This window comes from Osmerus mordax, chromosome 5, assembly GCF_038355195.1.
Source record: "Osmerus mordax isolate fOsmMor3 chromosome 5, fOsmMor3.pri, whole genome shotgun sequence".
Taxonomy (NCBI): Eukaryota; Metazoa; Chordata; class Actinopteri; order Osmeriformes; family Osmeridae; genus Osmerus; species Osmerus mordax.
In genome coordinates this window covers 13,755,930-13,779,507 of record NC_090054.1, presented here as the reverse complement: position 1 = coordinate 13,779,507, position 23,578 = coordinate 13,755,930, and the positions used below count along the sequence as shown (strand labels likewise).

Genomic DNA, 23,578 nt, shown 5'->3' with positions numbered 1-23,578 from the left:
GTGCGAGTGTACGCCTTCCTAACAGGAGAGCTTCAAAACCTCCCTCTTGCTCTGACATTTCAGCCCCCAGCACGCCAGTCTTGCTATGTGTGATATTTCTCCTGGCGTTGGGGTAATGGCAAACAGTGGCCCAGACTCCCTGGAGACTGGGCCACGGCAGCGCTAAAGCAACAACATGGTCACTTCCCACAATGCCATGCTACAGTACAGCCCTCCTCCTCCCTGCTCAGTGAAAGGACTAGACTAGACACTCTAACACACTCTATACTCAGCCCCCCACCCCCATCCGCCTCCCACCACGACTTTATACCTCCAGTTCCTCACTCACTAAGCCCCATTTCAGAGTCATTATCTAAAACAGCATAGATTAGATCAAAAGGTAGTTTCCTCTCCTTCACCAAGACCATCTGCTAGGATATCATTAGCAACTGTACCTTGCCCACAGTTTATATACTCACTATTTTCACACATTTTAACTACTAGGCTAGTAAGGTACCGGAATTAAATATTATTATATTGCTCTCAGTATTTTTGGAGTCATGGTTGAAATGCTTTTAAGTTTGCCAGCACAGATGATGGCAAGGCATTGCTCATTAATTTCTGCACAACATGTATTAATAAGTATGAACGTGCAGCAAGATGAACTTTAATTTCCCACTTCATTAAGCCCAATGTTATTAATCTTGGGGCACACACTATGGCTAAGCTTGTTTTCAAAGCAATCATGTTGGTCATGACACACGCACAAAACCTAATAAACATAATTACTAAAACAATTCTGGGAAGGTGTTTCCCTACGACCTCCGAGAAGATTCATTTGTACTCCCGCATGTGTGTGTTTGTGTGTGCGTGTGTGCGTGTGTGTGCATGTGTGTAGTGATGGGTGTAGATTGTCAAAATGCATATTTGTAATGATTAGTCCCTCACCGAACCGGACTGAGGCCTGAGCAGCGGTATCTGACCAGTAGTCCGTAGGGAAGGGATGGGGGGGTGAGGGGGGCTCACCTTGCAGTCCGTTGCCGTTGGCGCTGGTGCAGGAGGGGGGTGGGGAGGCCTGGGGTCGGACCACAGGGGCAAAGGCGCTCTTTTGTTTAACTGCGGAGACGATAGGGGAGAAAAAAAGGGGGGGGGGGGGGGGGGGGAGAGAGTGGGATCGTGCTGTGAGACAGTGTACACCACTATAGCCAAGGGCTGGCTCACCACATCAAATAGCACTACAGTCTGTCCTTATCAATAATATCTTACTCTAAAAATACCACAAAAGGAGCTCTTTTGGAAAGGAGGAAATAAGCATATGTACATCGATTCTTGGCCTGCGTAAACTAAGCGCAGCGGCCAGAAAACGATGTAAACCCAACGTAGACTGCCCAATATTGTAAACAGGCCATAAATGATGTCGTAACAGCAAAGAGCTAATCTGGGCACGGCAAAGCTATGCGGATGGGGGGGGGGGGGCGCTAGCTGGGCTAGCTGGGCTGCTACTCACTTCCATATGGGGAGTTGGCAGAGGATCCGTTGAGGAAGCCGGGAGAGCTGGGCACTCCCAGGTTCATGCCAGCATTTCCGTAGCCGTTCATACTGTTGCTGACGGTGTTGTAGCTCGACTGCTGGGGGGTGCTGCTGGAGATGTACCCACGAGGGGACACACTGCTGGTGTTCCGGCTGTACCCCACTGGACAGACGGAGAGAGAGCGCGAGAGAGGAAGGAGGAGAGGCTGGTTAGAGACGGAGGGGCCTTCCCTCCGCTTCCACTTTTGGTATTTGTTGGAAAGCAAAGTTGCTTCCACAATCACTTATGATGCAGATTAAATGAGAGTTCACATGATGTGAAGCTAAAGTGTGAGCCACGTGTCTCCTCTACCTGCTTTATCTGAATGAGGGGGTAAAGTAGATGCAGTGGTTGTGGTCCACCAACCTTGGTCGTTCCCCTGTGACTCGGACACGTTGACGGCTAGCTGGCTGCCAAAGGAGTTAACTCCCATCATGCCATGGGAGGCGGTGTTGGCGAGTGAGGGGATCTGGTTGTGGTTGCGGGGTACGCTGTACAGGGCCTCAGCAATGTCAGCTGCCCGCTTCAGGATAATCTCCTGGGACAGCGAGTGGGGAGACACAAGGAAGTTGGGTTATTTACATTTCAACTGTCACACTGTGTGGCTGCTTCTTTGTCCGGGCCTTGTTTGATGCATCGCTCCTGTCAGTTTACCCATGCAAATAATCAATGGAGAAGTGAAGGTCCATCTCTGATATTCATCCTCCATGCAATTTCAAAAAGGTTCCCTGTGATTTTATTTGATGTGGGGGGTTTTTTGTGCAAATCTTTGTCCAGAGAAACATTTAACATCAAGTTGATCTACATACCTGGTTATTATGTGGCATCCCATATAGAGCTTCAACCAGGTCAGCAGCTCTTTTCAGTAAGACCTCCTGAAATAGACGAAAAGGAAATTGTACATGACTTAATAAAGTATTACTCTCCATATAGCTGTGCAAAAAGCGGCACCACAGTACTAGAACCGTTACAGCCAGTATCACTTAGGTGTGTTCAGTGGTACGGTAACTAAATACAACCCTGAATTGAGAGAAACCAGTACTCTTGTTTGTCCACTTACTCTTTGGTCTCTAGAACCACAGGGAGCAATGAATAATGTTCCATATCTTAATTAAACCGGCGTAGTCCTTTAAAACAACACCTCACCCTTAATTTCAGAGTCTTGCGTTTACTCCTGAGTTCAATGCCGAGCCCTCTTTCTTCAGAACAATAAAGTGAATTAGCCCGGGTTAATCTAGTTTTGTCGTAATGACATTAAGGAATTTTTCAATTAACCTCTTTGACTGGCTGTTGTAAAGGACTTCACAAATGACTTCCCATCCAAAGAGAGCAGGGTGCTTGTGCCTTGGGGGACATGGATGCACAGGATGGGGTCTTATCCATGTCTGCATGCTTGCCCCTGCTTGACAATGAGGATTAGCTATGTTGCTTTGGTTTTTTGACAACTGAAAATGAGTTGGCCCCAGATCCAGTGCTCCCTCCCCTGTTCCAGCCTTGTGGCTTGGCCTGTTTGTGTTCTTTATCTGCACGTTGAATTGAACATTTACAATTAAACCCCAGAACCAGAACTGCTTTTGTTTCGAACGATGCCGTAAGAAATATGCTCAATGAGAGCCGTCTCCCTCATTTAGGTGTATCTAATGTGACAAAGGGACGTTTCCGATATAGCTCGAGGTGGGCTTGGAAACGCCTGTTTGTTGTCACCTGCTGTATCACCGTGAATAAGCTGACGTTCCCGTCAGAAGCGACCCGGTTAAAAGCAATGCAGATCTGTCACTAGAAACACCTCAGATGGACTTTGTTTTCTTCCCACATTCCCCATGTTTTCTCTCGCGGGCCTCAGTAATTTGTCTGAAGTGTTCCATCACTTGGCAATAGCAGTCTTGGATTAAAACGGCAGCTGCCGTAAATGAATGTAAACACAGCCTTCACGCCTTCAAACAGCGGCCTCCAAGACTTGGCCTGCATTTCCAAGGCGTAGCTTATGGAGTGTGTATGGAGTGTGTATGGGCCCCCTTTCATCCTGAAGAGCATATCTCTCTCCGAGTCCTTGATTTATCAAGATGAATCACTGTGGAAGCCACTTCCAGCGTCTGCCATGCTCTCTTATAGAAACATATCGCTTAATCCACCCCAAGTTACCGGATGGGTGGCTGTTAGAATGGGCTTTTACCTCTGAAATTGGTGTGTATGCTCAACGTTGCATGCATCTAGTTTGCATACAAATAAAGAATTATGGTTGTCGTAAGGCAGGTACACTAAATGAGAGGACCAGCTGTCTTGATGTGTTCTCATCAGGCGGAGCAGATTTCTCTTCTCGCTCGCTGAGTGAGATAAAGTGGTTTTCTTTCATTTTTTTCTGCAGTTAATAATTACCAATAATCTATTCTATCATATTTCAAGATCTTCTACATGGCTCTCAATTTTAAACAACAATTACAGCAATTAAGACTGTCACGTTCGCGAGCCATGTTTCATTCTCTGTGAACGTCCTCTCCCTCGTCGTCCATATGGTACTTTGTAGCGGCAACATAAGGACAGCTGGAAAAAAAGAGAGGGAGAAAACGATATTGCCTCTCATCCTTAATCTGTCGTTTACCGCGTGGTGTCTTAACTAACCAAGCTGACTCGCAAGGCTATGCTTAAGTGGGGGCCTAGTCATATCCAGGGATGATGAGAAGTGCTGTTCCCAATCAACGCAGGAGTTTGTTTGCTTCCGACGAGACGCTTTCACGCGTATCAGCTCACGCTGTGAATACGATTAGCAGTGGAATAGTGTTCTGAGGGCATTTCCATGTAAATCTGTATACTACTTCAGCATAAGTGTAATTGGCTTTCTTGTCATGGAGACATATGAGAAGACATCATGTTAAATGGAAACAATTAAAGCAGTGAAATGATCTCTGGTGTTCTGTGACAAAGGCATGACGGATATTTCTCCATTTGTTGTTTTACACAGGGATCTCGCGTTCAACAACTGTACAAAATGTGAGAGTAAACATAACAGCTCATCTAAATTCATGAAGACATACGACGGCACACATGATCTGAGTTTTTGCATGACAAATGATGTGGTATATTACATGTTTTACATGACAGCTCTGTGGTCTAAAAACCGCCAAATTGTGATTTCTCAAGCACAAGATTAGCCGGGATTGTGTACTTATATTATCACAGTTAATAAAGGGGGCTAGGTTATGTAGCTTGGAGTGCTAATGCCATTATGAAACTGTAAGGCAATTACTCTGTTAGCTCTAGCCTGAGGTAATGAATACATTCAGAAGCATAGGGCCATTAGATGAAGGTACTTCAAAGAGCACAGGAAGAGAGATTCATTTAAATACATGGGTAATTGCTTGACATGAACACATTTGTAATATTTTCTCCTTGTGGATTACACAAAGAATTGGAAAAGAATAGTTTTGTGCTCAATTGGAAAAAAAAGAAAATAATCCAAAGCAATCAAGTTAATAATAAAACAATATTGAGTTTCCGCTTTTAATTTCGTAATGAATATAATTTGTTACAGAAGAGAGAAATTGAGTGTGATATAATGTGATATCTAGTCTATTTGTCCATTACTGCCGGAAGGCACAAAATAGTATTATAAATTGTCTTTTTTATATTATGAATCGAAAATTGTTTTATAACAAGATCTTAAAAAGGAGGGTGAATTCAGAAGTCTCTGTTCACTTAACGCCATGCCCACAAACCAATCTCCTTTCTCATCACTTGACTGCTCACACTTATTGCTTTCATATTCACCCTGGACTTTGCATTGAATTTTTATCCGTGCTCCTCCCAAAGGGTCAGCCTGTCATCTGCGATGTTGTCTCAAAATTACGAGGTAAACTTCAATCAGAGACAGCTTCCCCCCATTTTTCTCTGTGTAGCAACAATATTAGCGTGCATCCCCTACAATCCATGAGCGCTCCTGTATTGGCTTTCTGTCTCCTTACAATTACCACGTGTCTTACTGGTCCAAGGGAAAAGGCTGGTGGAAATCAATAGTGCAGTAATATTATCAACTGGGGGGTGAAGTCATTGAGGAGGGAGGGGGGGAGGGAGGGAGCGGTGTCGATTTGCCTTTCTGCTAATGCATACTACACGTCCTCCAGCTTTATCTCCTTTTTATAGAGTCTCCCCACCTCACCTGCACCCAGTAATGGCTGTTCTCTATATGCCTGCTTCTGTTCTCATTCCAAACCTAACATGCCAGCCAGCCAGAGGCGCTTTTATTGGAAATGTGCTTTTGACCCCAAGAGCCGACCCTCAGATGGCAAGCTTAACAATGACGAATCACTTGGTGGGATCATTTACATGCCCCCTGAACCCCATATTTGGGTCCATTAGAGACCAAATCAAATATTTATGTTGTTTATTGGAAGTGCAGGGTTTCATCTCACTCTGTGATTGCTATATGCTTATGCTGGGAGACCTGGCTATATTAGGAATAAGCACCCTGAAGAGACTTATCTTGGATTCAGTGTCAAAATGTCTTTGCTAAAGGCGGTTAATTCTAAGAGGGAAAAAATAAAATGGCCTCTTTTGTTAAAGTGTGTGTTGACATTATTGTCAGCTGTGTTGCATGTTTGGTGATCTATTGGCTAAATTGAAAAGGCTCTATAGAGACTCAGAGACAGGCCAGAGAGGTTGCGTATCTCTTTCAGATATTAAAGTGACTTTGACTTTTTTTTGTGCTGTTACACATTTACAGTTGAAATTAGAGTAACATTTCATGTCCAGGTGTTGTTTTCTGTCTCCATGGGGACTATCTAATTGAAGCACTTCATATAATATAGTTGCCGTACTAGAGACTGACTGTGCTGTCGTATATCTGCACATTGACATGGTCGTACCATACCACACAGTCTGTTCTTTATTAAATTGTCCGTTGGACGTTAATGATATTGCTGTGTTGCATGCTGGGGTTTAATAGATAAGGTCTTAAAAGGTTTTACGCTATTATTAAAACTCTGAGGTGGTCACCACTTTAGTAGATGCCATGGGAATTTGAGCAAACTAATCAGTCATAATATTACACTTGAAGCATCTGGGATGCCAGTCAGCATATGGAAATTAGCAGGATCGAAATGTTTGAAGCAGAGTAATAAATTGCCTTCAGTTGAAATGGAATTAGTGGAATAAAAAGTATTTCTGGTGACTAAAAAAAGCGTGGCTGCTTGGTCTCTGGCTTTTCATTCTAAAATGCATCAACATGGCAGGCTCCTCATGTGCGGCCCAAAATCAAAAATGCTCTTTACTCTTTTACTTCCGTTAAAAAAGAAAACAGTGAGAACCAGCCCATATTAAAGGCAGGTTCTTCATCTATTAGCCAAACTAAGACTAGGGGGTTTACGGCACACGGTTCTGTAAACAAAAGATTAAACCAAATCGAGCTGTAGAAAATGAAAGGAAAACAGGAGTGGGGTAATGAGGGTACAGACGTGGAGCTCTATCCAGATTACCATCTCCTCAGACTACTGGAGAGGAAAACGCCTGATTGAGCTATTTTACCACACAGAGAGTTTACGCCTCCCCCTAACCCCCTCACAAAACCAATACCATTACTCTGATGGCGAAGGGGCACATGTGAGCATTTCAGTTTGGTAAAGCTTTATGTTTTTGTTTCTTTGTCTGTGGTTGGGCTTTGTGTACTCGCAGGTCACGGTGCTGCTTGGATTGTTATTGTTTTGCAAAAAGTCCATTTAGTCTCTATGTGTGTAGCAGGACCTTAGCATGGAGATCAAACCCTGGGTTTTCCACTCATATGGCCAAAGTGTTTACCATTAGACCATGGGGATTATTTGTTGTGACACACATGTCTACCTCACCATGGGAGCATATCTGCATATACCATTATCTTCACACAAGCAGTTGTTCTAGAGTTAGTTACCTTTGGTAACCTTTCAGGGTCACCGGGGTGCCTGGGGATGACCTTCTGCAGCCTCTGGAAGCCATAGTCGATGGTCGGCTCATTCAGGGCTGGAACAGAAGAGGAAGGCAATTCAGCATAACGACTCTGAGTTCTTGAATTGAGACATGAACCTGCTTCACAAAGCAATACATCACTTGAAGTCACAGACATCCATCCGAGTCAGACATCCATTCGCTTCAGATGCGAATGAATCAGTTGGAAAGTTGACCTACAGTAGCGTACTGTATCTTCTGTACTGTACTGTATCTAGACACTAACAGTGCCGGGTGAACCTTCCCTTTGTAGTTAAGATCCCAGCAGGCTGTGAGTCAGACACGTGTGACCAAGTGCTATCACATCAACAGCTATGATAGCCCCCATCAAACTCAGACAGGTCTCTGATCACTCACTCATGCCCTCACCCACCCCCCCCCTCCTTCCTTCACCCTTTCTATCTAATTGAGAATATTGACTGCAAACTACATGGTGGGGGTCTTTTAATCTAACAGTGCTTTAATAATCTGTGAAAAGGCTGCCCACACATTGATCTACGGTACGCTGCTGTCAGTCCACCTTCCGCACCTCCCGTAGCAGCGAGCTGGGCCTGTGAAATACGGCAGTGGGACCCATCCGCACATTAATCTCCAGCAGCCTTCAAACTGTAATCTGGAGCGTGAGGCATATTGGCCGATGAATCAGAGGCGCAAAGTAAATGAATCATAACCCCAGACTTGGTGTAAGACCGGTACGTTTTATGTCTGACAGTCCTAATGGGTAATTGAAGGCTTCCTTACAGCCTGATTCTAAACAATCATGTGTGTACCCCCGTAGGCAGGGACCAGAGGGAGGGGAGGGAGGGGAGGGAAAGTGGGAGGGAGGGAGGGAGGGAGGACGGGGGCGAACGGGTGGAAGGAACGACTTAATAGAGAACATCACTTCTCAATGTAGATATCATTTTCAGCAGAGTAACTCCGCCGAGCGCGGCGCTTCATAAATCAATGGCTTTCTGTGGAGACTAATAAGAGCTGCCTGCCTCTATTCATTGTTCAGCCTGTAATTTGGCCCATCACTCATTACTCAGCATGTAATTTCAGCATTAACACCGCGCAGCTCGCTGGGCCTGCTGAACACCGGCGAACATGAAGGAGGACGCCACACGCCCAGGCGGAGCCACAAACACTCTGGGTAGGGAGCCGCAGCAGGAGGAGGAGGACAGGGTAAACACCCTCTCTTTCTCTCTGTCTCTCTCTACCTCTCTCTCTCTCTCTACCTCGCTCTCTCTGTCTCTCTCTCTCTCTTTCTCACCCACATTCCCGAACCCACGCAAAACTCGGAAACGCAAACAGCCTTTGGTGCAAAATCTTAAATACAGTAATTGCTAGGTAGAGCATGATCAAGTGGAGCAATTAGGTGCTCCAGCATGGAGAGTGCAAGGTACTGGTCAATGACAACCAGCTCCCAGATAGTGGCCGCGTAGGGTGGATGGATTCCCAGGCACTGTGTACCTAAATAAACCCCACGTCACAACAGACACCCGGGGAAATTACATTTGACGTGTCATCATGCATCCCAAAAAGACAAAGGTCCGCTTTTGAAACGTGAGAACGCCATTTTATGCTAAATAAAAGATTGATCTGTGTTATTGATCGTACATGACAAGGCTCTCGCTAACATTTTGCCCTCTTTCTTTTGTTATTTCCTCCCCCCTCCTATCTATGCATAGTGGCAGTCGTGTGTGTATGTGTCAGAGTGTGCATCTGTTATGAGAGTGTGGCGTGGTGTGTCTGTGTGAGCACAAGTGTCTGTGTTTGTGTGTGTGTGTTTGTGCATTGTAGCCCTGCCAGACCCCTCTGCTCAGTGTGATGTAAATTGTGTATGTGTAAAAAGCACTCCATAATCAGGCCATCCATCATCAGAGGCTGTCACTGGGCTCTCTCCGGGTGATACATCACGCTCTCCTGTCCTCCGCCTCAGCTGGGGCCTACCCCAGCCGCCAGGCATGCTGGGAACACAGCACACCACACATCCAGAACAGGAACCGACTGGGGGCTGCCATGGTGTAGGACTCGGTGTGCCGGGATCCAACGAATACTGTGCGTACAGTAAATGTATTTTTGAAGCAGTTGGGATTTGTATTTTTTTTTTCTCCGAAAGTCCAAAGATGTTATTGGGGAGGACATTGTGACATACGGGATGCGGTGTCGAGGCACTCCACGGGTAAACACGCTGATGTTCGAGGTGAACGCAGGACGCAGGAGAGCAAATGTGACGCCTTCCTCGCGTAAACGGGGATTAGGACGCGTCTCCCGGTCCTGTGATTGGACGGCGGCGCTGACGGCGGGGCAGAGCTCTGTCGACGCGGCGCTCTCTCATCTATCATGGAGATGATCTTTGTAACAACCCCACGTAATGAAATTGGTGACACACACCGCCATCTGCTATTGATTTCATGCAAATGCTTTTGACAGCTGATGGAGACTTGCATTAGTGCTAAACGGTGCTGTCAGTTGATGGGTTGACAGTTCTGTAGTCATACCATGTACACAGCAGACAGACACTGGCCACATCAATATCTCTACAAGGCTGATCATTATATATACTGAGTACTGGGATTCACTCTGCACAATAAATAATAATTGTTCTACAGTATTCATAGCAAGCTATTTGTTGTCAATCACATTTTGGGGAGCTTTATTTTTCATCTATTAAACTTGGCTGTTCAGCCTGTCTCCTGATCCGACTATGTGTAAAAAATTGATGTCCCACTTCACCTTCTTTCAAACATCTACCTCAAACATGTCAGAAGTCCAGGAGCTCCGTGATGCCCTTGGACTCTATAAATGCCAGTACTAGTTTGGTCCTCTTCATCCTCCCAACACAGCACTGAGGAGAGAGGAGGGAGGTGGGGGGTGGTAGGGAGTGTAGTCACCCCCCCCCCCCCACCCACCCACCCTGAGGTTCTCTGCCACGGTGAGGAAACATGAAACCCCTCCACACACATCCCATAAATCCTTCTCTGGGTGGGGAGTCTGGCCGAGGGGGGGAGGGAGGGGTGTGGGGGTTAAGGCGGGGCTAGTGAGCAGCAGTGGGGAGGGAGGGAGTTGCTGGCACGTTCCAGTCACGCCCGCTTCCCGGCCCGCGGCCAATCAATACCACTTTCCTGTTTTAGAGGCGGGTAATTATGAGGTGGAGAGATTGTCTGACCTCTCACCCCTGCTGCATTACTCGCCTGATATTAAGATAAATTGCCTGATTTTGGGTAAACATATGCTGCAATTCAAACTGTCAGCACTGGTTTGCTCAGGGATAATTTGTATTGATCTCCTGGCTTCTTCCCCATTTTGCTTACTGACCTCACGGATAATTAGAGAGAAAAAGACACAGGGAGGTAAGGCAGGCTTTGCATTTGAATACATCGCCAGAGATGGAAGGGGTCGGGGGAGTAAAGAGAGAAGGAGAGGAAAGAATGATAAACACTAATAGCATTTTCACTTTCAGATTCACTGAAAGTTCAGCTGCAAAAGCGAAGCATTAAGTGCAATTATCCTACCTAAATGTTCACTGCTTTCCCATTACTCACACATCGATATAATTGTTTGTAAATTAACATACAAGGGCTAGTTGATGAACAAAATCAAAAATGTTTCAATTTAAGTTGTTGACGGTTTAAGAATGTAATTGTTTTGAAAAAGCTAAATGATTCCTCGACAAAGAAAAAGGCTGCACATGGGAGTGTACTCCTTCTTGGTGGAGGCTGGAGGAAAACTTGATAAATATTTCAGTAATTTCCTCACTCTACTGAGGGAACGGTCATGTTTCAGAATATGGAGAAGTGGAATGCATGACTCGGTGTGTGCAGCTGTGAGCATATCATTTCTCATTTCAAGCAACGCATACACACCCAAACACACGTGCACGCACGCACGCACACACACCACGTCACGCACACAAACACACACCCCACTCAATGGCATGGCTTCAGTGGAATTCCTCTGCCTGGGATGTGCACTTCCTCGATCTTTTTTTGATCTAATGCCTTAATCTCGCCTGTCATCCCGCTCTTGTTCCTCACACATCCACTCCAAGGGGCCCCCACCTCGGCCACTTTGCTTAAAATGCAGAGTGGACGGTCGAACATGGCGCCTGAGCATGGTCTGCTGCTCCCTCGCCATGTTTTCTAGAAATAGGACATGAGTAACCGCTCTAGAGGAACAACGGAACAAGGCCGACGTTGGCAGATAGAAATGCTTACATGGCAATACACCAGCCATGCTGCCGTCCTCTCTGTGTATGGGAGTGGATTGAACTTGTGTATTGACATTTACAGTATTGGGCATAAACGTAGGGAAATGTTGGAGTAGGGCAGTAAATTTCAGGGAAATGACTCCTTGTTAAGTCTATGGGCTTGAATGGAAACATGCACACAGTGCTAGCATTCCTGCCCGCCATTACAGCTTATTACGATAACTCTATCTTTCCAGGAGATAAAAACCTAGCCTTGTTGCCATTTGCCAGCTATTACTTTCGCTAATTATACTTAACTGCTCGGAGCTTATCTCCACTCCTCCTACACCATTGAGCAGTTATTTTTTTTCTTCCCTTAACACAAATTAGAGGAGGAGTGGGAGTTGGTTGGAGGGGGTGCCGATAACAGAACAAGGAGAAGTTCATTCAAATGTTATTACATTTGTAGATCATCAAAGTGTCCAACAGAAGCCTCTTAGGCTTCTGAAATCATATGAAAAGCATGGAAATGAATGCATTCAAGATCACCGATGGTGTCACATCAAGAAGTGTCCTCATTAAGCGGGTACTATTTCCCGAAGGCTCAATCGGAGATTAAAAGGAAAAGCCAATTCGCAATCAGGGGTTATCGAAGGTAAACAGGTGAATTTGAGCAGGGCCCCACAGATCGGGTTCACTGGAAGATGCTCAGAAGTCATGCAATTCAATGCTATAGATTCCCAGGTGCAGAGAGGAGAAGGATTGACACCCCACACAGAGGCATGCATGGTAGCCATTTTCAAACCGAACCCAGTCTACCCTGAATTCACAGCAAATCCACACAAATCAAACCCGAGGCCTATGAACACTGACCATATTTCTCTCCATCCAACTCCCCAGCAAGTTATTCATTGAGTGATTCCATCTCCAGAAGTCTCAGGATGAACAGGAAATTAAAATGTCATAGATCTGCAGTTAAGATGAATCAATGGAGTGCGATCAATGTTCATAGAAATTTCATGAACTTTGAGCTGATATAGATGAGACCAAAAACCTGGACAGTTACATTTCCAGCTGATATTGCACCTGCAACAGATAAAATGTCATTAACAAGGTTAAATTGCAGGGATGTATGGTATTGCACATCCATACATCCACATCAAAACTCCTTTCGTTTATATCTGGTCGACAGGGGCGGCGGCACTTGTTCTGTCCCCTCAGACGACATCTGAAGGAAGTGGGCTTCTTCAGGGAGGGTGACGTGGGACTTTCACACATTACCCACCTACAGGAATCAGATGGGGTGCCTTCACAGCTGATTGCAGGCGCAAATTAATATTGTAAAATGAAGATCAATACATGGACAGGGCGCCGATCGATGACGGCTAAATTACGGCCGCGTTCGCACCCCCTCATTCAAGATGAGTTGTGTTTTCCTCTCACAGTCAATACCGCGCAGCCTCTCTCATTCATTTCTCAATAAACTTGCAGATGAATTTCAATCATCAAAGTCAGTGGTGGGAGGGGTTGGGGGTTGAGGGGGGGGGGGAGCACGATTGGGGCTGTGGGTGGGGGTTGAAGTTCTTTCGAAGCCTGTTGGATGTTGAATGCACTGAAAATGGGGCGGGGAGGGGGGGGGTCAGGGGGGGGTGTAGAACATCTCGTCTATCAATAGCCTCCTCCGCCCCTCCCCACACACCACCCCCATCCTTTTTTTTTTACCTTGCTCACTGTGCAGGACTGATGCAGTAACTTAGTGAGGACGATCCATTTGAAGCCTGAAGCACCATTAGAAAACAGACATCTAACAACACGGCAGAGCAAAAAGGGGGGCCAATTAAAATCAAATCAATGAATACCCTCTTTCCAGAGAAACACCTCTGTCCTGGTACCATTCGTTCTCCCTTAAAGCCACCAAGCCACTATACTTAGTGCTGAATTTCACCGCGAGAGCTGTACTGTAGCCTAATAGGTAAAAGACATGCTCAACTGCAGCCACTTATTTCAATCAATTTCTCAGCGCCGGATTTCACAGGTCACTTCCTGATAACAGGCGGTGGTGTAATGCCAGCGAGCGCAGCTCAAAGCCCACCTGACAGGCCGGCTGACAGTGGGGGAGGAAGCGCGCGTGTCACGTCAGACCCCTAATTGGACGCAAGGACCTTCCTCCCCTGAAACCCTGTCGCTATCCGCACACGCTCACAAAAGGGCCTCCCCATCTGCGGCCGTCTGACTGGGCGACAACTGTCGTAGACACTCCCGCGGAGCTCGCTAAATACCATGGCTCTAATGAGACAGACAGTGGGACAGGTATTAGAGAAATGAGCAGGGTGATGGGGTCTCGGTCAACGCGGTCAAAGCGCTGTGCTGCATCCAACCTAACAACGGCCATGACATTTGTAAATGCCTATTTCAACTGTTTTTCTTATTTCTTTACTGCCTAGTGGTCATAAAGGCTCTCCACTGCATGTTCTATCTGGCGGGTTTCAAACGCACATTGGTCTAGGACTCTGCACCGTCGCCTTTGTTGTGGGTATCTGAATCCCCCTTTATAAGAGATATGTTTACATACCTCTGTGAACGGCTTTGATTACAGCATATCTGTAAGTGTAGGTCACGCCCCGTGGCTGACCAGTAGCTCCCCACCCTGCCCTGTGGAGGAGGAAATGGCGATGAGGCAGGGTATCTGATCAGCCCCAGATCCACAACTTCAAAGTGCCGCCGGACCGATGGGCGGAGGGGAGACCGGGGGATAGGCCCGATACACTGACTGAACAGGACAAGACCCCATCTGATCTGCTTTGATAAAGGACTCCATGTTTGTTTACCTAACTTCTTTTTTCTTTCTTTCTCTGGTGAAGTACCACAATACCGTGTTGTTGTTTTTTTTTCTCCCCACATTCTCAGAGTAGAGTGCAGGGTTTAATTTTAGAGTCTAAGTCGTAGAGTCCTATCACTATTTATATCTCTGGCGTGTGAACATACTGTACGCAAGCCAGCCAGCCTGAAAGTACATGGACACAGAATCAAATATTCACAAAGCGTTGCATCCGCCAAACCAAGTGTTTACAAACTAAGGGGGGAAAAAACGGATAAAAGAGAAAACTGATCCATAGTATATTAAGATCTTCCTTCTCCACTCCATCCCAGGCTGACATTCCTGATCTCCAGCAGTATTGAGTGAAGCACACATGACCTCTTTGTCCTTACGTTGATGAATGACTGCCTCATACCCATTTTGTCAGATTTTGGTGCAGTGGAGTCGATACCGTCACCTTGACAAGAAAACTTTGTGATCCATCAGCCCTCAAGGCTGTCTGGACCCAACTAAGTCTGCCAGACAGGAGCTCCTTACTGTATAGGGGGCATCTGGCTCATTCAGAATCCTTCACCCATGTGTGCTTTGACTCTGGGAGGTCGGAACCAATGACTCTTGTTACAGTCTCTTTATGGGAGGGGAAAAAATAGAGCCCTTGACTTGTACTAATAGCTGAGAAGCCATGGTGGTCACCTAAGGTCTGAAGACGAAGCACCCTGTCAGTGCCCAGCTTGGGAAATTAGCAAATAATGTTCTCCTCCCCTGACAAATGTGTGACAGCTCGCCTTCGCCAATCATTCTCCTCTAACCTCATGATGCATGTCTCAGATCCCCACTAGAGGATACACCAAGAAGTTTACTGACCCTCAATTTACCCATGACAAATGGGTCCCTGGCAAATGTGCGTTTTCTGGGGCGAGGAAAGGGTTCATTTTAAGCAATCCTGGTTATGTGGATGTCACTGATTAGGATAAATAGTGTCTGAGTGGGTTAGGGCTGCTGGCCCACCATGCCGCTAAGCTCTGCATGGGGCTGGGGGAGGGAAGGCGGGAGGGCTCTGAGAAACCAGGCCAAACGCTCCCATGCAATTACATGGTCAAATTGGACAACATGTTTAGTCCAAGTTATTCTTGGAGGGTATACACTTTTCTACTGTAACTTTGCAAAAGGGTTGAAAGGAAAAAAGTGTTGTGGCAATGAAGCTTGAGGTTCGAGGAAGGATCCTTAATAACTTAGTCTCTGCTTAAAAAAGCAGTGCTTAATACAGAGCGTAGTATTGACTTAGGGACAGCTACTCCTGTCTCCTTTTGATTTTTTACAACCTCGCTGACAGTTTGCTCTCACAGCTGTCCTGACCCATGGATAACCAATACCTGGATCAGACTAAGGACAAACCAGCTCTCCCAGTCGCAAGCGAACGAGGCGAGGAGACACACACATACATGGAACTGCCTGAAGGTTAAAAACCATGTGTTCTTTCAAAGCAGGGTGACGTTTAAAGTAGCTTCAGTCGAACGGTGTCTATTAGCTTGTGTTGGAGGGACGACATAGGGCTCCCATTCTCACAGATATCCTGTGAGTTTTGGACGTTTTCCAGAACGCCGGCCCGACACGGCATGTTCGTCTGCTGTTAGAGCCCGCTGCAGTCTTCTCCTTGTTGACTTTGGGTAATTTGTGATAATTTCTTAAATTGAGCGAGCTAAATCTCCACAATTAGGGCGTTGGGGCAAGAAGAGTCAACATGAAAAAGGTCTCAAAGCGCATTTCTCAAGGCATGTTGAATAGTCACGCTTGAAGCATGGGCTTTGATAAATGGACCTTTGATATGCACACACGGTGCACTAACATGACACCATTACATTCGGTGCCCTTCAAAACAGAGTAGGAACATCGCTCTCTGCTCGTGTCTTCATTTAACATGCACTGCCGTCGTGATTCATCCAAAGCCTGGTAACTTACCATGTTGAAGAAAAGCGATTTCACACCACAACAACAACTCTATCGTGGGGTGTGTGAATCTATGCTTTTGGCCACCTTTTCAATGCATCGGAAAACCTCTGCTCTGTCGACGTGGAATATCATGTATCTGTTCTAGGTGACCCGACTGTCCTCAGTGGTTTTAATGTCCCATCGCTGTAGATACTGCATGAACGGGGCGTTAATCCTGCCGTCAGGCGCCCTGAGTCCGCTCACGGCCCGGTCCTCTTAAACGCTGATCCCCGTACAGTCGAGGTGAGGTGAGGCAGCGCGGCGAGGAGCTGGACCTGTCCGCTAGCGACTCTCTCTTTTAATTCACTGCACTAATCAATTGCAGAGCCATTGCCTCGCGGGGTAATTGTATCTTTCTACTAACTGGAACAGAGAAGGAACCCAGGCAAGGAGCGAGCGAGCGTGCACGCGAGAGAGAGAGCTGCAGACGGAGACACGTTTCCCCACTAAAACCTGATGGTAATCATCCCAATCCGCTTAGCCTGTGTGACTAATGGGGTCTGTTCTTAAGGGACCTGGCACTTTCACCGGGGTGCTATAGAAGCCATTAATGTCTTAACTTATACACCTTCCCCAGGCTTCAGTGAGACACGCACACGCACACACACACACACTCGCTGCACGGCACACAACACTCTTGTTTCATTATCCCGGTGCCTTGTTGGCCTCTGCTCTGGCCCCTGCTAGGGAGGTTAAACGCAGGAGCGCTGGGCCAGACTGCATGGTTGGAGGGGAAGGGGTACGAATGGCTGGTGGGAGGGGGGGGGGGGGGGGGGGAGGGCTTGATGAGAAACAGCTGCCCTAGGATGGAGGGTCTGGCTGGGGGTATGGGAGGGGGGGGTGGGGGGGGCTACCTCCTGGACCTCCAACCCTACTCCACTTTTTTTTTCGGGTGGATGTGCTGTGAGCTCAAGGCCGGGGCTGTGTTTGAGGCCTGTGGGGGAATGGTGGGGGGAGGTGTGGAAGGTGGTGGTGGTGGGGGGGGGGGGGGGGGGGGTGCTTTGGCGCAGTGTGTCTCACTCCCCCATCAGAGCCCTAACAGGGAGAGGCTTCCAGGTCAGACAGACCGTGACCCCTGCAACCTCGGCCTGCTCACCAATGATGACAGATAAGACCACCACTTCCTTCTGTTTGCCAAGATAATCAGCCTTCACTTAGAGTGTGATACACACACACAGACACACACTCACACTCACATTGTGCAAGACAATTCCAAATCTTTTACATCTTAAAACAATAAGAAATCCCGTAACATATCTCAGAAATCAGCAAATTAACAGATGCACTGCATATCTCACACTAGGTAAATAGAACTGGCAAAGTAAGTTCCCCTGACAGCTTGAGTTTAACAGAGCTTGGCAGCAACCCTTTATAATGGCAGTTCAGGGAGGGATCGAGTTGCACTCGTAGAAGCCCCGTCTACCAAACACCTTGAGCTAGTCAGGCAGATCTCACACATTTAACATTCCTAAGAGCAAGGGCCCTGCTTAGTTCATTAGCGATGCATGGACACTGATCTCCATTCAGGGAGAGAGAGGGGGGGGAATGCCAGGGCAGTCAAGCCCACCAAGGAGAGACTGAGATGGGGCACAAAGCAGCCTGACTCACCGGTGTAGACGAACCTCCCGGGGGCACCTTTGCAGAACTGCTTGGACTTGTAGGACAGCGTGACTTCCACCACTCCAGGGATGTGCCTGGGGGGGGTCTGGACACGGATGGCGTGGGGGGTGATCAGCTGAGACAGAGAGGGGGGTTGGGGGGGGGGGGGGGCAGAATTACACACACGGGAAACCATCTCAACCAAACGCTAAACGCCCGGGTGTTCATTCTCCAAACCCAAATATCAAATCTCTAACAGCATCCCTAAACATGCACAGTCCTGGAGAGCTCAGTACCTCGCTCCATACGAGCATGGTCCCGAACACGACTTGCAGGCCGTCGAAGAAGTTGTCCCCTATGATGATGACGGTGGCTCCCCCAGTGGTCCAGCCCTCGCTGGGGCTGATGGCCTTGATGCACGGGGTGGCTGCTTATCCAACACAAAACAGAAGAGCGAATTCAGCACCTTATCTCTCACACAGTGAAGCCATGTCTCTCTCACATAGACATATATGTATATATCTGTGGCGATGGTAATCACCCCTGGAAAGAAAGAGAACATGATGGATTTCTCCTTTAAGGCTAGAGAATCAAAACCATTCATCAGCGCGTTAAGAGTGCTGTAGTTAAGCAGACCCTTCAAATGGTCCGCTTCACAAAGGCTAAACGCTAGGCTCGCCCGGGAAAATGATTTCATGTAGCAAATTATGTGTCAGGGCAAATGTAGCCATCAGAATTGATTAAGCGTAGCGCTGCGTTTACAGTAGAATATTTCAAAGTTGAACACGTCTCAAATGAGTCAAGAAGAAGGCTGATAAGTGAAAATGACGAGCTAAAGCTTTGCTGGTTCATGTTGGGCCCATTGTCTTTGTTCTCTGACATATTATTGCTCTGAATGCGGTTTCAGGTTTCAGATCATGAATGCACTTATGAATTATTCACACACGGTTTTTGTGCCTTTTGTGATCGATTCAATCCATTTCAGATTGTTTATTACAATGCTTTTCATCTGGCAGGAGTTTTTGCGACATAGCTGCACCATACATTAGCGCTCTGGGCTGTTGTTATAATCTAATTTGAATGATCTTGTGCCAAATACTCACTGTCATTTGATGTATTACCTTAATATGGTGTTCACACCAAACCCTATGTTTACAACAGAAATAGCTTGACAGCTAACCATATAATACCAATATCAAATTTAATCTCTTTCCATCAATATAATTTAATATACAGCACTGTGAATTTTCCATGATTCTACACTGCTACTCAAAATGCAGAGGAATATTTTCAGCGGGTGGTTTTACATGAGTGCAGTGTTTGGCCTTCATTATGAGTGTCTAACACTCAAGGTAAGTAAATCACTGTTAGCCAGTGTTGTATGGATCACCACAGACAAGACATCTCCTTTGTTTGCCTTGCTGTTAGGTCTGCTGAGGTCATGTTTGCTGTCTCTCCCGGCCCATAAAGTGCACACACTGGTACTACAGGGAATCTGACTTCAGCAGCCACTGCTGTTGACTTCATGCTAATCACCTCCTACAGATTTTCATTTGGGAGGCCTAGAGGAGTGACATTTGCTTTCTTTAATTGCGAAGCGGAGCGCCTGAAAGAGGACCAAGCCTCTGTGGGCATGCGGGGTCCCCTCTCAGGAGCTGACCTTCATCAGTACGGACGATTACGGCAAATAATTCACCCTTCAAAATTACTGTAAACAAATTGACTTTGGGGGGGGGGAGAGAGGGAGAGTGGGATAGAGAGAGAGAGAGAGAGAGAGAGAGAGAGAGAGAGAGAGAGAGAGAGAGAGAGAGAGAGAGAGAGAGAGAGAGAGAGAGAGAGAGAGAGAGAGAGTGGAGGAGGAGGAGGAAGAAAGATGACGGTGGATGTTGGGGGGCAGCTGCAGCTTGCAAGCACACACACATGTACAAACACACACACTTTCACACACACACACAAACACCTCAGAAATCCCAAAGCCCACCCTCCCACACACACACACACACACACACACACACACACACAGAAAGGATCCGTGCAGCGGCGGCAACTGAGTCCCTAAGCCATCCACCCTTCTGCCTGATCATTTGCATATGTCTCAATGCACAGACAGAGAGGGGAGCATGTGTTGAATGGGGACCGTGGCAAAGTGGATTACACAGGCAGCGCAGGCGATCTGATGATAGACACGCACAATGCCCCCCTCAGCAGATGATAGGCATCACAGGGAGGGGATGGAGACCACAGGACCATACAGGGCTGCCAGTGTCAAGCTCAGTCACCCACGTACCAACTTTAAGAGTCACAACAGGGGGAAAACGGCATTCCTGCTCTACACCTATTCGAGGAACTGTTGTGTTCTGCTGCAGCATATCTATGCTTAATGTGGACAGGTGACTGCTTGAGTCGAGACCAGTATGGGCGGATCCGGGATCAGCAGGTTTTCCCGTCCTCCCTGGTTTCGGCTGTTGCCAGAGTAACGTCCAACTGATCCCAGATCTGAGCTGAGGTCAAAGCTCTAGTATTGAGACGCTCAAACAGGTCTGCTGTGGCCCTGGCGAGGCTGTCCTTTGTTCTGCCTGCTGAAATGTGTTGTAATTGTGCTGTGGGATGTCCAGATGGTCGGCTGATAGTGCAGCTGATGGGATTATACCTTTTACCTCTCCCTAGACCATCTGTTCCCTTTGACTCTCCCTCTCTCTGCCATTCTCTCGCTCTCTCTGTCTCTCTCTCTCTCTCTTTCTCTCTCCCTCTTTTAGGCCCAGCAGTCTGGATTCACTTGTCTTTATTGCATAAACCCTAACAACATTACAGCCACTTGGCATGTAAATGAGCCAAGCCCTGCAGGCTTCTATGCTGAGTCTACTATATTGTGTGGTGCTCTGTACAAGGGAGACAGAGCTGTGGAACGTGTGTGTGTGCCCGCGTGTGTGTGTGCCCGCGTGTGTGCGTGCGCCCGTGTGACTAAGAGGGAGCGAGAGCTCGAAAGAGAATCTGTACACATATTTGTGTCTGATTGTATACATGTGTGAGTGACAGCCAGCCAAAGGCGCATTTGTGTCTGAATACATATGCTTGTGTGATAGTTTACACAAAGGGCCACAGATTCAGAACGTGGACGGTTCAGGTGGTGTTGACATACATTCCCCCTCAGCGCCAACAGGGGGCAGCACCTAGTGATCAATGAGAGCCAGTCACACAGGCATCGAGAGGAAGCCTCCCTGAGTCACTCGGTCACATATCAGAGGCTTCTCACCCAGTGAACTCCCAGGGAAGAATGTGTTGCTAATTTAAAGCACGCTGCCTTGTCTGCCTGCCTGGTGTCAGTGAGCTATGGAGGACATGGATAGGATTACGTTTTATGACCGAGTATCCTGTTCTCACGTGTCACGTCGAGGGAGTGTCTGAAACGGGGTCTCCGAACATGACGAGGTCGTTGCTTATGCTAACATTGTTGCTGCATGCGAGTTGCCGATAGATGAAAAGCTTCTCTTCGCACTTGCCACGTTCAATTGCGCAACTGACAACAACAGCTCGCTTTCTTTTCGGCTGTTTGAGGAGTCAGTCTTGTGCTTTGAAGGGTGTGGTGAGGAGGAACAGAAAAGGATGGGGTTTCAGTAACCTGTATAGAACACACACACACACCACACACACACACAGGGTCCCGTGGGATAAGGTAAACATGGTGGAGAGGGCTCAACCTCTTTAATTGCTCTCCTCATTAAGAAACTGGTTGCTAGGCAATCCACACCTATCGTGTCATAAACGTGAGACACACAAACAAAACGTCAGCGAACATAATGACTTTGGTGCTTGGGGCAGGACTTTAATTATTTGATTTTGTTCTCCAGTAGAGGAGTCATTAATAAAGACAAAAACAAATAGATTAGCTTTTTCCCCCCACTAGGGCTAGAGTGCATGGAGATATATTAATTGTCTAGTAGTCTTTTTTTTTCTTTTTTCATTGTTCTATTAAGCATTACATTTGCTTTTGGTGATAGAACCATTAATGCCTATTAAAGCTCAGGCTGAAGGTAGGTTTAGTCATTGGTGTATATAAACTGTTTGGCCACCCATAATTGGCTCTTAAAATCTGAAGATAAGCAATTTGCACAATTGGCTCCCAAATTTTTTTTCCATGATCTTTCGGCTGTGTGCGCTCTCATCTGTGAGAGGGGACCGGGGGGGGGGGTCAAAAGGTTATGTTTAGTGCATTTTACTTTTTGGATTTCCCATGGATTGGTGGTCCTGTTTCTCTCTCTCTTTTGGCCGAGCAGGCAATCAGTCTATCATATGGAATCAGTTGGAAGAAAAACAGTAAGTTCTGTTTTTCTCATAGACGCCCCCCCCTGCCCCACCCCCTCTCCTCCTCTTTGCCCTCCTCCCTGTTTCTGGTCTCTCACAGTTGAAACTGCAGCACCCCGAACGACAGGAAATTGACCTCACAGTGAAATTCTTAAGCAATTTGATCATGTTTCACCAAGGCTCGAAAGTAAACTTAGGCGCAATTAACATCTTCACAAGGTTTGGAAACGGCACAAGGTTCTACAGCAGGAATCGCCGGTAGCATTGGAATCACAATTATCATTTCAAAAATCATTTCACACTGTATAACATGTACCATGTCCAATTCTAATAAAAGGGTGAGTGTTAGGGAGACAAGAAGCAACAAAAGAGAACAGACTGACACAGATGGAGCTGGAAAGGATGCCAAAAGACTGAGAGCACTACGGAAATGGAAGAAGTCAAAAAATTAAAAAAAGATTTATTCAAGAGAAGGAAGAGAGCGTAGCAAATAATAAGATGTAAAATGTGCCTACCATTCTCCAGATAAGGAGGCGTACCTTCTGAAGGGTCGAGTCTGCGAGCCCTTCGCCCGTGCTTGGAGTTGTTGTGGACGAACATGTTGTCTGAAACAGCCAAGACATGGCCGTCCACATTGACGGTTGTTGATACGACAACCTGCAACAAGAGTGAAGGTAGAACGTGTCATTTAGTAATCCGTAACACAAAGACAGAACAGGAGGCAAAGCAGTTGAAATCTTCGGGTCCGGTCTGGTTGTCTGAGTAGCTGTGTTGGAACAATGTATTTTTGGACAGTGACTTTGGATTACTCAGGCACTCAGGTGTCTAAAATACAACGCATGTTCCCCTCATTTATGACCGTCTTAACACACATGCAGAAGCATTGATAAGGTTTGTTCTCAATTTAAATGCGGTGGTGGGTAAACGTACAGATTAACAACTTGAATGGTCACAGTTCTCCTCGCTAAACAAACAGTTTTCCCAGGATCAGATTCCTAAAAAGGCAGACTCCACATTTGAGAAAGCTTGTTTTTTTGTTTGTTATTCTTTTCTTTTAACCACCAGATCTCTAAACAGTGGTGCGCGTATGAATGGCCAAAGTGTTTCCGTGCCGGAAACAGAGAGCCCCTCTAAGGTTCACTTCGCCGGTAACTGACCTCAGTGGAGCGGTGGAATTTTC

The 23,578-nt window shown here is 46.8% G+C and overlaps 1 protein-coding gene across 13 annotated transcripts in view; it reads right to left on the bottom strand.

Annotated features, from left to right (window-relative positions):
- The window catches only part of LOC136942993 (transcription factor COE3-like), a 65,885-nt gene that overhangs the window by 439 nt on the left and 41,868 nt on the right, over positions 1 to 23,578 (bottom strand). Inside the window, exons 8-15 of one of the 13 annotated variants that reach the window (XM_067236092.1) lie at positions 22,914 to 23,055; positions 18,393 to 18,526; positions 18,106 to 18,232; positions 7,446 to 7,534; positions 2,359 to 2,424; positions 1,862 to 2,087; positions 1,487 to 1,672; positions 928 to 1,095 (exon numbers count right to left, since the gene is read on the bottom strand). In XM_067236092.1, the coding sequence (XP_067092193.1) occupies positions 928 to 1,095; positions 1,487 to 1,672; positions 1,862 to 2,087; positions 2,359 to 2,424; positions 7,446 to 7,534; positions 18,106 to 18,232; positions 18,393 to 18,526; positions 22,914 to 23,055 (1,138 nt within the window). The remainder of the gene's footprint in view (positions 1 to 927; positions 1,096 to 1,486; positions 1,673 to 1,861; positions 2,088 to 2,358; positions 2,425 to 7,445; positions 7,535 to 18,105; positions 18,233 to 18,392; positions 18,527 to 22,913; positions 23,056 to 23,578) is intronic. The other 12 variants (XM_067236100.1, XM_067236097.1, XM_067236105.1 and 9 more) reach the window with 12 other exon arrangements.